At 40.2% G+C, this 14,596-nt stretch overlaps 1 protein-coding gene across 2 annotated transcripts in view; it reads left to right on the top strand.

The window, feature by feature from the left end:
• The window catches only part of kirrel3b (kirre like nephrin family adhesion molecule 3b), a 161,151-nt gene that overhangs the window by 124,153 nt on the left and 22,402 nt on the right, over positions 1 to 14,596 (top strand). For both annotated transcript variants that reach the window (XM_020600382.1, XM_020600380.1), the window contains exons 6-7: positions 95 to 245; positions 9,249 to 9,354. In XM_020600382.1, the coding sequence (XP_020456038.1) occupies positions 95 to 245; positions 9,249 to 9,354 (257 nt within the window). The remainder of the gene's footprint in view (positions 1 to 94; positions 246 to 9,248; positions 9,355 to 14,596) is intronic.

Raw genomic sequence — 14,596 nt, 5'->3', positions numbered from 1 at the left:
TTGGTGTAGGTTTAACAGCTGAAACATGTTACCTACAGTACAACACACACACTGTTCCTTTCAGCTTTACTCAGTTCCTCTTCCCTCTTTGCAGACCTTGCTCCGGGATGGTAGGAGAGAAAGCACCGTGAGCACGCTTTACCTATCACCTTCCATCATCGAGACAGGCCAGCAGATCATCTGCAAGGCTTCCAACAAAGCAATTCCCAACGGCAAGGAAACCAGTGTCACAATTGACATCCAGCGTAAGCATGCCCCTTTTTCTTATCTGGCTCTGTCTTTATAACTTTCAGTGTGTCCTTCTTCTTAAAAAAAAAAAAAAAAGTATTTACTTTTTTAAAGTCCTTTGGCGAGTGATCAGTGTCATGATCAATGTCTCACGTCCTGGCTGAAGCTTTTGTTTTGTATGAAACTTCCTGTTCTGTACCTTCTCACCTGCTTCAGCTTTACCATTGACCAGTTGTATTCAGCTGTTTCATATTAGCTCATCAGCCTACAATGTTTAACAGCATGAACTCAGAAGCAGTTCTTGTTGGATCATCATTAAGGATCCACCCTGTTTCTCTCTGTGTCTCTAACAAGTTGTGTCCCTGGTTTCCACATTGACTGCAGGCAGGCAGTCCTATTGCCTGACATTTACTCCCAACTGCTGTTTGACTCTGGACTCTCTCCTGTTTCTCCTTGTCTGTGCTATTCCTTGTTTTACAACTCAGACTGTTCTGTTCTACCTGAATCTGCCCTCTTTTGGAGGAGGTTTTCTGTTCTAGTTAGTTATCTTTTTTTTCCTTTGTACGTTTCTCTAGTCTGCCTATTTGGCTTAGTTCTGGCATTTAGTTATTTTGGGGTTTTGTGATTCTCTGTTCTAGATTTTCTCCCTGTATTGTATGCTTGCACTTAGCTGTGGTTCAGTTTAGTGTTGGATATAGTGTAGTTTCATGCAATTTCCTGTTTATTTTTGCCCTGGTGTAGTGTTCTAGCGTAAACATTCAGCCTCATGTGTTTTTGTTGTGCCTCCCAATTTGTTAATACATTTGTCAACTTTTATCCTGCGTTTCTATTTAGTGATTTACATTAGTCCCTCTGTTGCCTGACCCTGACAATACGAGGTATTTCTCACATGTAGAGGCATGAAACTGTCAGACAGGCATATGAGCCTAACAGTCTGTAAACATCTAGGATTCATTTTAGGCTCTGATGGATATTTATAATTGGTTCCATTTTGCTTTCATACCCCGTAGGTGGGTGGATGGATTTGCGATGCATCACTTTTTTTTGTTTGTTTGCTATAATGAAATATCAAAGCAGCTGTCCATCTAAAATGAATGGGTTTGTTTTTTTGTTTTTTTTGGCCCAACTACCTGACTGCTGTAGTACTGGGCACACTGTCTCTACTTCTTTTATTTCCTTGCTCATGCCATCAATCTTTTTGATGAGAGCATGCACAATTCCCCTCTAAAATAAGGAAAGTAAGCCCAGCGTGTAAAACACATTCAGCCTCAATTGTCAGGGAATCTTTTTTTTTTTTTTCGATCAAGAAGCGTTCACAGTTAGAGAAGGGCTTTGAACAAAGGGATTTTGCATCATTCACAGCCCCTTCAACACCATTAAGTATGACTAATAAAGCAGAAAATGCTATTTAGACACCCATTATGACTGACGGCTCCATTCTTTTTATTATGTACTCCACAAGAGGCAAGCATGGCAAGAGCAGACAAGGCATGACCAGGCCAACTCAGGCGCAGGAGTAAAAATGATTAACAGTTGCTAGTGTTTGCAACCCTTGCAGTTTGTCCTCTTTTTTTTCCTCATCATGCAGTCAGTGAGGGAAGTCTGCCCACATGTAAAATGATTTGTCACCGTGTACAGTTATATCAGTGACAAATGCTTGCCATTATAGCCTCATCTTTGCTCCTAAATGTATGATTTAGCCCTGAAAAATGACTGGAACATTTCTAATTAACATTCCAAAATGTGCGCTTTACAGTTAAAGCTCCTGAAAACATTTTTCGCAGCATGAGATCAAACTGAGCGACAGCAGAGACTAATTGTTGAGATTCAAATTGTCTCCCACAAGGCTTAGCCTCTCGTTTCTCTCCCTCCATTTCCATTCCCCCCACCCCCCTCCTCAGACTGACAGGTAAAGTGTTCAGCACAGTTCAGCAGACCCTCTGGAGTTTTTGCTAAGATCCACTTCCAAATTAAGCTGCTCCTGAAATGAAACATGCTGTAATTGAACTTTGATTCATTCGTGTTGGGTGTCAGTTTTCTTAATTTCTATGCTGCCTAATTCGATTATACGGTTCTTGGTTCAGCAAAGACAACTGAAAAATGTTTTTTTAAGAAAAATACAAGATTTGGTGCAGGTGTATCATATCTGCACTTTGAGCAAAGTACTAAACTGTAGACTGTTCTGCAAACCCATGAAATAAACTGTCTTCCTGTGTTCCTGTTGTGTTTTATGACATGTATCTTCTAAGCAAAGATGCGCAGTGGTGGCTTCCTGTGATTATTATTCACATGTATGTCTATTTATCCTTGTATAATGAAGTTAAACAATTCTATTTACTCCAATAGTATGAGAATGTTGTATTGTTAGGTTGGAAATCTTAGACAACTTAAATGTGAATGTATTATTCCCTGAAAAGAAGGAGACTAGAAATGAACACCTAGTCTTTGTGTAACACACACAAAACAGATGCTGAAAATATAAATAATGGAACACTGGCAAGGGAAATAATAGCAGATGAAACCTGGACCTCATCTCTTTAAGGATCAGACACCACACAGGTCTGGCCTGTGTGCTGGCTCCTCTCCAGGGGATGTGCCAACTGAGTGGAAAACATTGATGAGAAACAACTATTGTTGTACAGTGGAGGTAGCACACAAAAGTTAGTTGTGTTCTGATCTGGGGGCTGGATCCTTAAAGGACCTGAAAGCCACATTGAGCCAAATCAGACAGTTCAGTTATTTCCAAGTTTTACCAGGAGATGGTCTTCAAATGACCAAGAGAGTTTCAGTACCTATGACTAACTTATATCAGTGTGCTGGGATATGGGTATTTGGACACATTTGAAGTGTCTTGAAACAGATGAGCCTGATCTAGGACACAGTCATCTGCAGTGAGCAAGATGCAGTCTAGACACAGCACAGAGTCACAAACTGTCAGAGCATCTCAAAGAGGGATGTGTTCATTTATGTTACTCATTCATGAATTACTGCAACACAATAATAAAAAAAAAGAAACCAACATTTTACAGAGTTAGAAACCCCCTTAGCAACCCCCTTTATCAGGCAAGGCCAGGCAGGACAGTATGCAATATGTACAAGAAACAAGAAATATAACCTGAACCTCTCTTTCTTCTGCCCATTGTACTCTCTCTCTCTCAGTAAGCCTTTCTCAGAAAAGGTGAAAGCCATCACCCTACCTATCAAAGCATGATTCTTTCAGGCACTTCCAGTCAGCTTGTGAAATAAATACAACACTAGACCACCTCTTCTTTTCAATGGAGCTTGGGTGTTCTTTTTATTCTATAGCAAAAACCAGTCACATGTCAGAATTTAATAATACTGGATTGGAATTGCCGACAGTAATAAATGCTTCTAGAGAAAAACATGACAGTAGCCAGGCCAGCACTGGTCAAAAATATGTTCAGGATAATTTGGTCCTTGTAAAGGTGCATGTGATTAAACTTTGCCAAATTTCCCGGTGGCTTCTGTCACACTGAAGTATGCTGGCCTGCTACGTCTTATGATAAAATGATTCAGTGTTGCACAGTAACAACATGTTTTCTTGCTATGAACAGGACTGTCCAAGGTTGTGTACAACAAAGTGCTGCCTTCTTCTGTGTATCTATGTTCATGTCTTAAGCTGATGCAATGTGCTTCAGTCCGATAACAAAGATGGAGGGATTAATGGCAGTCTCTGGTGAACAGTTGGTGTTAGTATAAGTGGGACCCTGGTGAAGGCAAGTTGCTGAAGCTAGACTGTGCACTACAGCCACTTATAGCCATCCAAAATTGGACGGAGTTACATTATAATGTGCTGGCTGTTTGTGTGGAGTTTGCATGTTGTTCCCTGTGTGTGCATGTATTTTCCCTGTGTATTCTGGCTTCCTCCCACAACCCGAACCCATGCAGGTTAGGTTGACCGGTAACTTTAAATTGTTCATACAGTTGTGTGAGTGTGAGTACATGACCTGTTTCTACGTGTCAGCCATTGTGGTAGACTGATCTGTGCAGGGTTTAGCCTGCCTGTCGTCCAACCCACTCTGACAGTTCTTGGCAGTTATATTGAGGGTCAGCCAAAAGGGACAATCTATTTTCCTTTTTCCACTCAGAAGTAGGAAATGATGAGTTATGGAACACAGGTACTTCCCTGATACTCTGTGTGATAGCTTGGTATTGAATGCACAGAGGTTAAATTGATATTGATGCATTCATCTAACTCTCAGTAAGACAGCAAATAAGCAAATTTCCCCAAATTGTTATGTATACCCTGAAAATGTGGATACTGTCTGCTGAGCATTCACTCTCTCTAAATAAAGGTTGGTATTGCCTATGCCGAATTTTTTCTGTATATGTCCCAGTATTAAAAATTAAAGATATAATTTATTTTCCTGCCTAGAGTTATCTAATTGATTGTGTTAGTGAGATCATATTAATAGCAACAAAGGTAATTAAAATCTTTTCATTCTGTCTGCCCTTTTCAACATTTTGTATTCTGCCAGCCTCCGGGATTAGGTGCCCTTTTCTCTCAGCTCCGTCTCCATAGCAGTTCAGATGAGAGTAATCTAAACACAACCTGGTACATTGCTTTACAGCTTAAACCAGCCTAAAAAATCTCATGCATTTCACAATGGTATTTCCTTTTTGTCATCACTTTATTGCTCATGATTTACATCCACCTCAGCAATTTCATTCCCACAGAAGTTCATACACAGTTATGTGATTTAGGGTTAGAGAAATTAGCATCTAAATACAGTATGTCACGGTGGTGTTGCCGAAATGAGAGGGATTTAGAGTCAACATAGGTGATTCAGAACCTTGGACAGACTGCTGACTTTAGTTGTCCATACCAGTCCATTAGCTCACTGTAATTATTTGATAGCAGATGAGTGTCTACCCCCAGTGCTTTTTTTTTCTTTAGCAGCATGACTTAACTTGCATTAAGCCCTTTGGACTTTAATCAGTAAACTCCCCTAACCCCCTGCCTCAAACTGCTGCTGTGAAATATGATTCTGATTCCACAGTTTTATGTCCCGCTAAATCCTCCTCATCACACAATTTAAAAAAAAAAAAAAATCCTCAAATATTTTCTAGTCCAGCTGTATATCTGCAGAGCAGCATTGCCCCTCATAAAAACACGCTTTCAAACACACAGTGGGAAATGAATGCACTAGGGATGAGCAAAGCCAAGGTTCTCCGTGTGTTTGCATTACAAACAAGCTGAGCCATGTGGGGAGAAAATGAATGCCATTTGTTGAGACTAATTAATAAAGAACATGCAGATGTGCAATTGGGGAGGATTTGTTTTTGGTAGCTGGCGCAGCTACATGCTTTCCCTGCTTAATCAAGCAGATAATGGCAAATTCATCTGAGGCAGAATTTGAAAGTGAGAGGGACAGAGTATAAGGATCAGAGGGCAATGAAATGCTCAGAATTCTTTCTAGGTTAAGTTCAAATAATGCTGCAATACAGAATTATTTTATGTGATATTATTTGTTAGTTTGTGTAAAGATGTGATTTTTAAATTTTACACTCCCAGTGCCCTGAAGATCTATTTAATGCTGAAAACTGTTATTGCATCAGTTACAAATATTTGATGATCATGGCATATTTAGGCACTCACTGTGCACGCCATATAAGCTACATGGAATGCTGTATGAATAGCTGAACATCTGAGCAAATTCTTTTCTGCTCCGTGGTTTGATTGATACTCTGGACCTCAGGTTGCCCCTCGGTCTGCGCTCTTCTGAAGTATTTCACTCAGCCAGCCCATATTGCTGAGGCTATAAGACACAAGCTCATGGTCCACAAACAGCTTCCTCATCCTTCAGATGCAGCTGACACTCCCAGAGTTTGAGGGTGGTCCTACTGGAGAACAGCTGTCTGCGGTGATTTGGAGAGATCGGATATCAAGCTTTACGAAAGGGAAAGAACTATTTATGTTGGCACTATATCCAGGAAACAGAGAGAGCTGGAAGATTGTTCCAAAAACACCATCTGGTCTCCATCTTTGAACTATCTGATCAAAAGATGTCAGCCAACTATAACACTACCCCCCAGTTCATGTTCTTGTTTTCACTGGAGCTCCGATCTGTCCTACTATCCCCTTTCCCTCTATCCATTCATCCCCCCCCCCCTTTTTTGGTAGTACTTTCTTGATGAATCTAAGAAATTAACAGTCTTCAATATTGATGTGCAATCACGATGCTTCAAATGCACTTAGTCAGAAACTCATGCATTTATAGATCAAAGTACAGTAGCAAATGGATTTCTTTATGGACCTCCTTATTAAAAAGTTGCCTGTCATAGGGTCAAAGGTTATATTAGTGACAGTCCCTGATTTACACCCAAGGCACTTGCTAGAAGCATTTTCTCAGCTGTTGATCACATGCCTGTCTGCTTGTGGCTCATCAGGAAGATTGAACTATCCAGTTAATTGCTATTCTGACTTAGAAAGTAGATTTAAAGTTATCAGAATATCACCTCTTGCTGAGAGGGACTGAGGTATTTTTTGAAGGATGGTCAGTTTTGATCTCTATTATTTGAATAGAACTTTAATTAGTAGTCAGTTTGACAGTAATGAGCATTTTTGTCCTTAGAAGTCTCTTGGCGGTAAGACCATAAAAAAAAGTTGGCATGGTTGAAAAATACACCATAGTAATGCTTTTAGTGAAAAAGGCTTGTGAATTAGCTTCTACATTACTGTGTCTGTTAGCACAGACACCACCTTCAGATCTCCCTTGCTTCTCTTTTTATGTCTGCCTCTCAATTTACACTCCAGCTTATTGCTGGATTTTATTACCACCTCCACCACTGCCACATCTGTCATTTTGCCCCTGAGGTTCCCTCTGCCCACATTTTTGTCCACGCAATTAACTGCTCACTACGCTAAAAACACCTACTGGGCACTAACACTGCTGCTTAAAGCATGGATAGGTTTCCTGTTTTATTATGGCACACATCCACACATCCTTTCATATGCACACATACCCTGCTTTAAACATGTGCCTACATATGCAAACACACAGATGCGCACAGCTGGCTGCTCAGTACTGTACCTGGAGAGACTTGTTGGTTCACTGTGGCCTTCAAGTCTTCCAGGATCCACAATGTTGTTGTTTTCTTTAGTGGCCTGGGGAGAATTGGCACATGTGGAGCGCATGGATCTGAAGGTGGTAGAGTGGTCGGTGGGGGGGCAACTGTCCTAGAGAGAAATAAGTTTGCTGATGGGGAATTGGGTATGTGTGTGTGTGTGTGTGTGTGTGTGTGTGTATGGGGGAGAGAGAGAAAGAGAGAGAAAGTAGGGAGGAATAGAGCACCTGGATCACCCCCATCTCTGGGGCTTTGTGGCAGCTGAGCCAGCCCAGAGCACCTGTACAGCCACAGGGTAAAGCAGTTTTCCTACACTTCAGGCCCACACACACACACACACACACACACAGAGAGAGACAGAATTATTCTCCGTAACTATACACAGTGTTGTGGTTTCATTACAGCTGTTTTTATGTGCTTCTTTAATTCTGTGTGGTTCTCCTTGGCCACTACTGCTCTTCATCTAGATTCAAACACAGTCCCTAGTTAGTAGACTAGTATTATTGAACCCAGAGCAGAAAGACTTGGTATACCTTCGAAACAGATGGCTGCACAAACATCAAACCCAAAAGCAAGTCTTTCCCCCATGACACTCTGCACTGTGGTGGTCGAATCTGAGGATGTGGCATCTAAAAATCAGTTACCCTGCTTTTGCATATGGCACATACAGTACCTGCTATGGCAGGACTAGTGTAGTGTAAAGAAAACAAAAATGTGTATTTCATGCTATTTCATACCCAGTTCACGTTCAGCCATACAGATTATTGGAGATAATTTAACAAGGATGAGTTAAATATGACATAAAAACAAAGAAACATGTATGAAGCATGTGTCATACAATATGTGGTTTCCTTGACAGCTTGCTGTAATCTACAATATATGTGACCTGCTCTAATAGGAGACACTTCATTCACTTAATTCTCCATTAACATATAGGTGAGTTTTAACAGTTTCTCACTCCTGAGATAAATATATCCAGCTTCTTTTTCAAAATCCTGGAAAATAGCTTCACCTACTTAAAATGAATTTATGAGTCTGCAGGGTAAATAGCTGTTTGTTTCACATGGAACAGGAGTGATATGGAAATTAACATGAATCTTCAAAAAGAATCCCACCTTTGTCAATTAGGATGAATTAAGTTGTTTATTAACTTTGCATAATCTGAATGCTTGTTATTCGAAGAACTGTTTTAATTGTTCTGTGTTATAGAGGTTGTTTGCTGCTTTCATTGTAGTAGGCTGCACTATGGGCTGTTCACTGCTTGCAAATTGCCTTTTACTGAAACTCATTATCAAGTCAAGTTTTCCTTTGATTTACTCCTTATATTGTTGCTAATGAATATATGAGAATAAAAATAGCAAGTTCTCTCCAACACGTGCTAAATGCACTATACAGTGTTATTCAATAACTGGGCCTAGACCCCTAGGTGGGGGGTAGAAAGATTAACATAAGACATGAAATTATTCAGGAGTAATTGCCTTTTATTTGGGAGAAAACGCTGCCACAAACTGTGATAAGCTGTCACAACTGTTCTAAGGGCTGCCACAGTGTATTGTAAGACAATCCAAAAACAAAGACTTTCACCTAGTGGTTTTAAGTGGAGTATATTTGCCTACTGTATGTGTGGTACAGCAACATAAAAGGCTGCCAAATCAGTTCTGGGACACAAGGGGGGGAGGGAGGAATGGCAAATGTAGGTCCTTTGAATAAAAAGGAGAATTTATTTTGCATGTGATGTGCTTAGCTGTTTTCTTTTGAGGTCGCATGCTTTCAGAACCATTTATAAGGTGTCTATTTTGTCTCCTCTGCAAAATTTGTAATATCTTTTTTTTTCCTTTTCTTACCAAGCCACAGAAAATGTCAACAACATAGTATTTGTCTCATGCTTACAGTTCAATTGGTTGTCTTTGTGTTTCTGTGCATTTTGTTAGATCTCCCACTTGTCAATCTCTCAGTGGAGCCTCAGCCAGTTCTCGAGGGCAACCTTGTGAAATTCCACTGCTCAGCAAAGGCCAACCCTCCTGTCACACTCTACAGGTGAGCTCATAAAAGGAAGTGCTCAATTAGCCATGAATGCACAAAACATGAAAGACCCAGTAATAATGTAAAAGTGAAAGAAACTGTGATACAGTTGTTACACGAGGTCTTCACTGACCGGCGTTGCTGGTAGATATTGCATTTTCACATTAATCCAGACTGTGTGTATATAGTACTTTATTTTTATTCCTAATGCACATTCCTTTGCTTGATTGCACATTACATCTTTACATTGTTTACTTGCCCACCGCTGCCTTACCTAAGGATATGCACATACGCATTGAGAGCCGTTGAACCAGAGTCAAATTCCTTGTGTCTCCAACACACCTGGCCAATAAAGCTTATTCTGATTCTGATTTAACACTTCATTATTGATAATATTAATCATTTCTTGACACCTTCTTATGATGCCATGACACCATTATATTTGCCCACACTTTAAATTGGAGAGAAGAAAAGAATGAAACACTGTCACGTTGAAAAATCTAATGAAAATATACCTCAGAAAATCAGTTGGGATCCCTTGTCACATTCTACTGGGTTGTAACGAAGCAATTCAAGGTGATGGTGCATAACCGTTGGCTTGTCAAGGGATTTCAGTACTTTCTGAAGCCCTTGTACAAATACAACACCCCTGGACACATTGATACTTGTATATGGGTGCTGTGTGCGTATTTGGGCAGTCATCGGATCTATCACTATTTCATGCCTCAGCTAACCTTACATGCCATTTATATAGTATGTGCAGGTATTCAACAACCCTGTTTCCAGCCTAATTATTGATATTAGAGCAAGGTGTAAAAACCCTGAATTATATTAGATATTTGATTATAACGTTAAATGAAAGATGAGCTGATGGAATGTGACAGAGAATGAACTGTGGCTTCCTGCAAACAAGTTCACTGTGCTACATGTACAAAGTTCAGCTTCAATAACCTTACTTTCCACTTTGCTAAATAAAGGGCATAGTACTTACTTCACTGGCACTGATCACTGGCACTAGACATATATTGTGCGCTACAGAATGAGCCAGTAAGACTATAAGCCCTGGGGATTCCAGGCTGGCATTCAAATACATAAAATACAAAATATGTATTATTGTTTATGTATTGTATTTCTTTTCCATTATAATCTCAAACATAATGTATGCAGCCAAACATCTTCATTAACACAAGCCTTCTAAAAATACTGTTGTAAATACAATATAATCTTCGAAATATATCAGCACAGACAAACAAAAAGAATATAAACACACACACAGCTAGAAAGAAAGGAGACTACCAGCATCTCATCATGAAGCAATCTTTTCTATGTAAAGCTGTTGTCGTCTCATCCATTTCCTCTGTTTATTAAACCTTATCAACTGCACTTGCTAATAATTCTTTATACTAGATCTTTAATTGAGATAAAACAACAAAATAAACAGTAATTATTCTCATAATTTGATTTCCAGAAGTGTAATACTAAAGCTGTTTTCCAGGAGATGGTTTTTTGTGTGGGAGGTTTTAAAAACCTGGCGAAAAATAAATGGAATGAAATCAATAGTAAAGGGAATTGGCTGGCTCTGAATCTTGTAATGGTGTGGGGAAATGAAATGGATGTACAACATACTCACAGGTGGCAAAACAGAGATGTTGCCTTTTTGATAGATTCTGCCCTTTTGAAAAAGAAACGCAGGAGGGAGGGCAGTGATACTGTGGAAAACGAGGTTTGTATTTGATTGTGTAGGTGCACAGCAGAGACAGGACGTCTATTGCTCCTGCAAAAGGATTTCACCTCTATTGTTATGAGACTGGATCAATGCTAGAATCAGACCTCTCACCGGGGTATCAAGAGCTAAGATGCAGTGGCAGCGGAGATGAATTTTTCTTTTCTGAATAAAAAAGGTTGGAGGTTGATGCTAAAAGAGACTAAAACACCACTTTCTAATTTATTTCTTCTTTCTTTTCTCTTCTCTCTCACTGTCTCTCTGCTGTCTGGCTTTCACTGACACAATTCACTTCAGGATTAAATAATATCCAGAAGACTAATAACTTTTAAAACTTCAAGGTTATACTCATGCACCATTGGAGTTCAGGGCATGGTAGACAATGGATTTTTGGGCCTGATAATGCTTGTGTGAAAGACTTGAACTAGGGATAGCCCCCCACCACCACCCCCCACCCCCAGAGAGCAATATCACAGAGGAGAGCAGGAAGCTGGTCAAGCAGTGTGGGGCCATTATTCAGTGCTAATACACTCTGTCTACCTCAGATCAGATACTGCACAAGGACAGAGCAGTTCTTAGACGGATGGCCTCTTTCCCATCCCCAAGAGAGCCATCCATTCCCAATGTGCACTGCGCCACTTTGCCAACCTCCAAGTCAATGGACACTTGAGACACAGGCCTAATATAGTAGGGGTACTACTCAAAGGCATGGCGCTTTCTGCTGCCACTAAACCCTTGTATTTGCCACACTGGTTCAATAAATCTGACATGAAATGAAAATAAGATGAATTTTGACAGATACCTGAACCTTTGCCAGAACACAGCTCAAGGTGAGTGCTAAGAGGGAAGAAGTCAGGGGACCTGGTGTGGAGGTAGAGTTTGGAAGAAATGATGAAAGTGGTGCAGAACGAATGATGGGAGCATGAATTTCAGTTGGCACTCAGCGAATCAAGGCATACTGAGAGGGAAAGATGAGTGGATCGGAACATCTTCATTACTGTTTCTAATGGTAGGAGGGATAATTGGCATACATCACAATCACTGAGCCACCCTCTGATGAAGACACAGAGGGATTTCTCAGATCCAAACAAGAACTCACCAGAAAAAAAAGAAAAAAAATAACAAACAAAGCAAATCTGGCCCCTCATCAGCACATACAACCATGCACAGAAACAACAGAACCCCCTCCTTTGCTTGGCACTGCAGCAAATAACATCCCAATCCACCCCAAACGTATGTTCTCACTGTTGTTGGTGCTACTGCTGGATTGTTTGTTTGCTTTTGACTGACACTATAATTGTCATACCTTCCTCCTTTACAAACTTTGGAGGTAACTGATGCTGATAGATCTTTGTCCATGCCACTCATTACTTTATTATTTTAAAAACTTTAATGCCTAAAATGGAATTGGTTCAGTAATTGCAAATATTTACATTAATGTGCATTATTTTTGCAAATATACAAATCAGTACAACCCTGATAAGTTGAAAATTACCCTGAAACATTTGCACTGAGCACTACAAGTCTGTAATAACCCCCAAACATTTTGGCATAAGTTAACAAAAAGCTCTGGATATCTAAGTAGTCAGAAAATAAGTTTTTCCTCAGTTTTTTTTGGATTTATTTTACAGGGTTTCATTTCATAGTCTACATGATACTTGTCTTATCATGTCTTGTCACATACAATAGCAGTAAGCCTTCTACTCATTTCTACTGTGCTTTCCTTTGCAGATCATAAAATAGCTCAGTAATTTAAGTCCATGTCAAAAAGGCTGCATATTTATTTTATATTCTCCTGAGAAGTCATCACTTTCAATATGCATGTAAGGCAGAATGGAATCGCTCTGTGCCGTGCTTAACCATGCTGATAATAACTGTAGGGCCTGATTTACTGTGGGTACTGATGCTGATGGCACAGATACCTACCTAATTTAATTGTTACTGTTTTATTACCTTAATCACATTCTGCAAATAAACCCCCACCCCTTCCCCCATGTCTCCTCCATCCTCTGCTTCCATCAATGGCAGACCTGTTTACCTCTATTAGAGTGTTAGCTTTCACAACCATGCAAATGCAAAAACACCTTGTATATGCACGTGCTTGTACAAACAGACAAACACATAGTCACTCAAATGCACAGGATTCACACAGTTTGTCTGAATTACATCCCTGAATAAGCTACAGTAGCGTAAAGTGAGTCAGCTCACAGCGGCCCCTCTTACCTCCCTGAGGGAATTCAGGTGTTTGTGTTACCCTAGGCCAGCTATGTTTAGACATGAGTCTTGGACAAGGCCCAGCACACCGGCAGAGCTCCCATGCTTCCTGCGGATGATGGCATTCTGTCTCTACTCTCTCTAACACTGTCGAGGGCTCCCAAACCTGGCAGTGGCAACCTCCACTCAGGAGCAGCCGGCTGCCCAAACATCTGCACATACTGCGTTGCAGCTCCTATAGTATGAGCTAGAAAAGTGAAATACTGATATGTATTTACAGTTGTCCTATTCTGTATCACTATCACTACTGTGGCCATCATAATGGCGTTGATAATGGAAATCTCCCTAGTTTTATTGGTATTGGAGTTTGCCCAGCTGTCAATGAACTGTAGATGTTCACATTTCTGTTTTCTTCTGAACACTTTTTGCATATTGTAATGTGACTGAAAGCTCCAAAACAGCTGCTGTAGTAAAAGAGACCTTGAGAAGAGACTCACTGTTAAGATCCTTAACAGAACACAAGGGTTAAAAGGCTACTTCCAAGAGCAAGTATGAACTTTAAAAGCATTATCATCATCATCGTCATCATCTTCAATGTTGTCATGAACATCATCACTCTGATCATCATCCTCATCAGCTTTACTTTCATTATCATCGTTATTGTTTTCATCATAATTACCACAGCCAGTCAGCAGTCGTTGTCATTAACATAATGGTTTAAAATCTGTTAATACTATATGTAGCATCTACAGGAGTTTCTGTTCCGTGTGCTAATATTTTGAGGACATTCTAGTGTTAAGTGTGCTCACTAAATTCTCTCCCCAAGATGCTCTTTGGAGAATGCAAACATGCACCGACACAGTACAAGGAGTATTACTGCTAGATTAGAGAGGTCACAAACTGCCATCTGCCCTAAATTCAAGATGTTTGAAAACACAGGTGTTGCAGAGCTCTCGGCTTTATCTTTGTCAAAGAAGAACCCAGTCTGAAAAGATCTACTGCTGCTCAAAAAAGTCCCATGAAGCCCAATTAGAATTCTGCTTCACTTCACTTGCTGATTGAATGAGGTAATCTGTTCTCATTTAAATGATAGCATTTCAGTCGAGCATGGGGCCAGCTTAGTCATGGAAAACAAATGAGTTCCCTATCCCATGAAAACTGTTCTCAGTAATGGAGACAGGCACCGGTTCTGTTGTCATTGTTTTCATGTGCCACATCAGCATGCAGCCACATCTCTGTTGTAGAAGATGGCAGTGCTTAGTGCCCACAGCACCATCTAAATTTTCCAAAGAGACCTGTGCAGATGTCTTTGCTGCACTT

This window comes from Monopterus albus, unplaced genomic scaffold (genome assembly GCF_001952655.1).
Source record: "Monopterus albus unplaced genomic scaffold, M_albus_1.0 scaffold46.1, whole genome shotgun sequence".
Taxonomy (NCBI): Eukaryota; Metazoa; Chordata; class Actinopteri; order Synbranchiformes; family Synbranchidae; genus Monopterus; species Monopterus albus.
The sequence above is the reverse complement of the archived record's forward strand: the minus strand, read 5'-3'. Positions and strand labels throughout refer to the sequence as shown.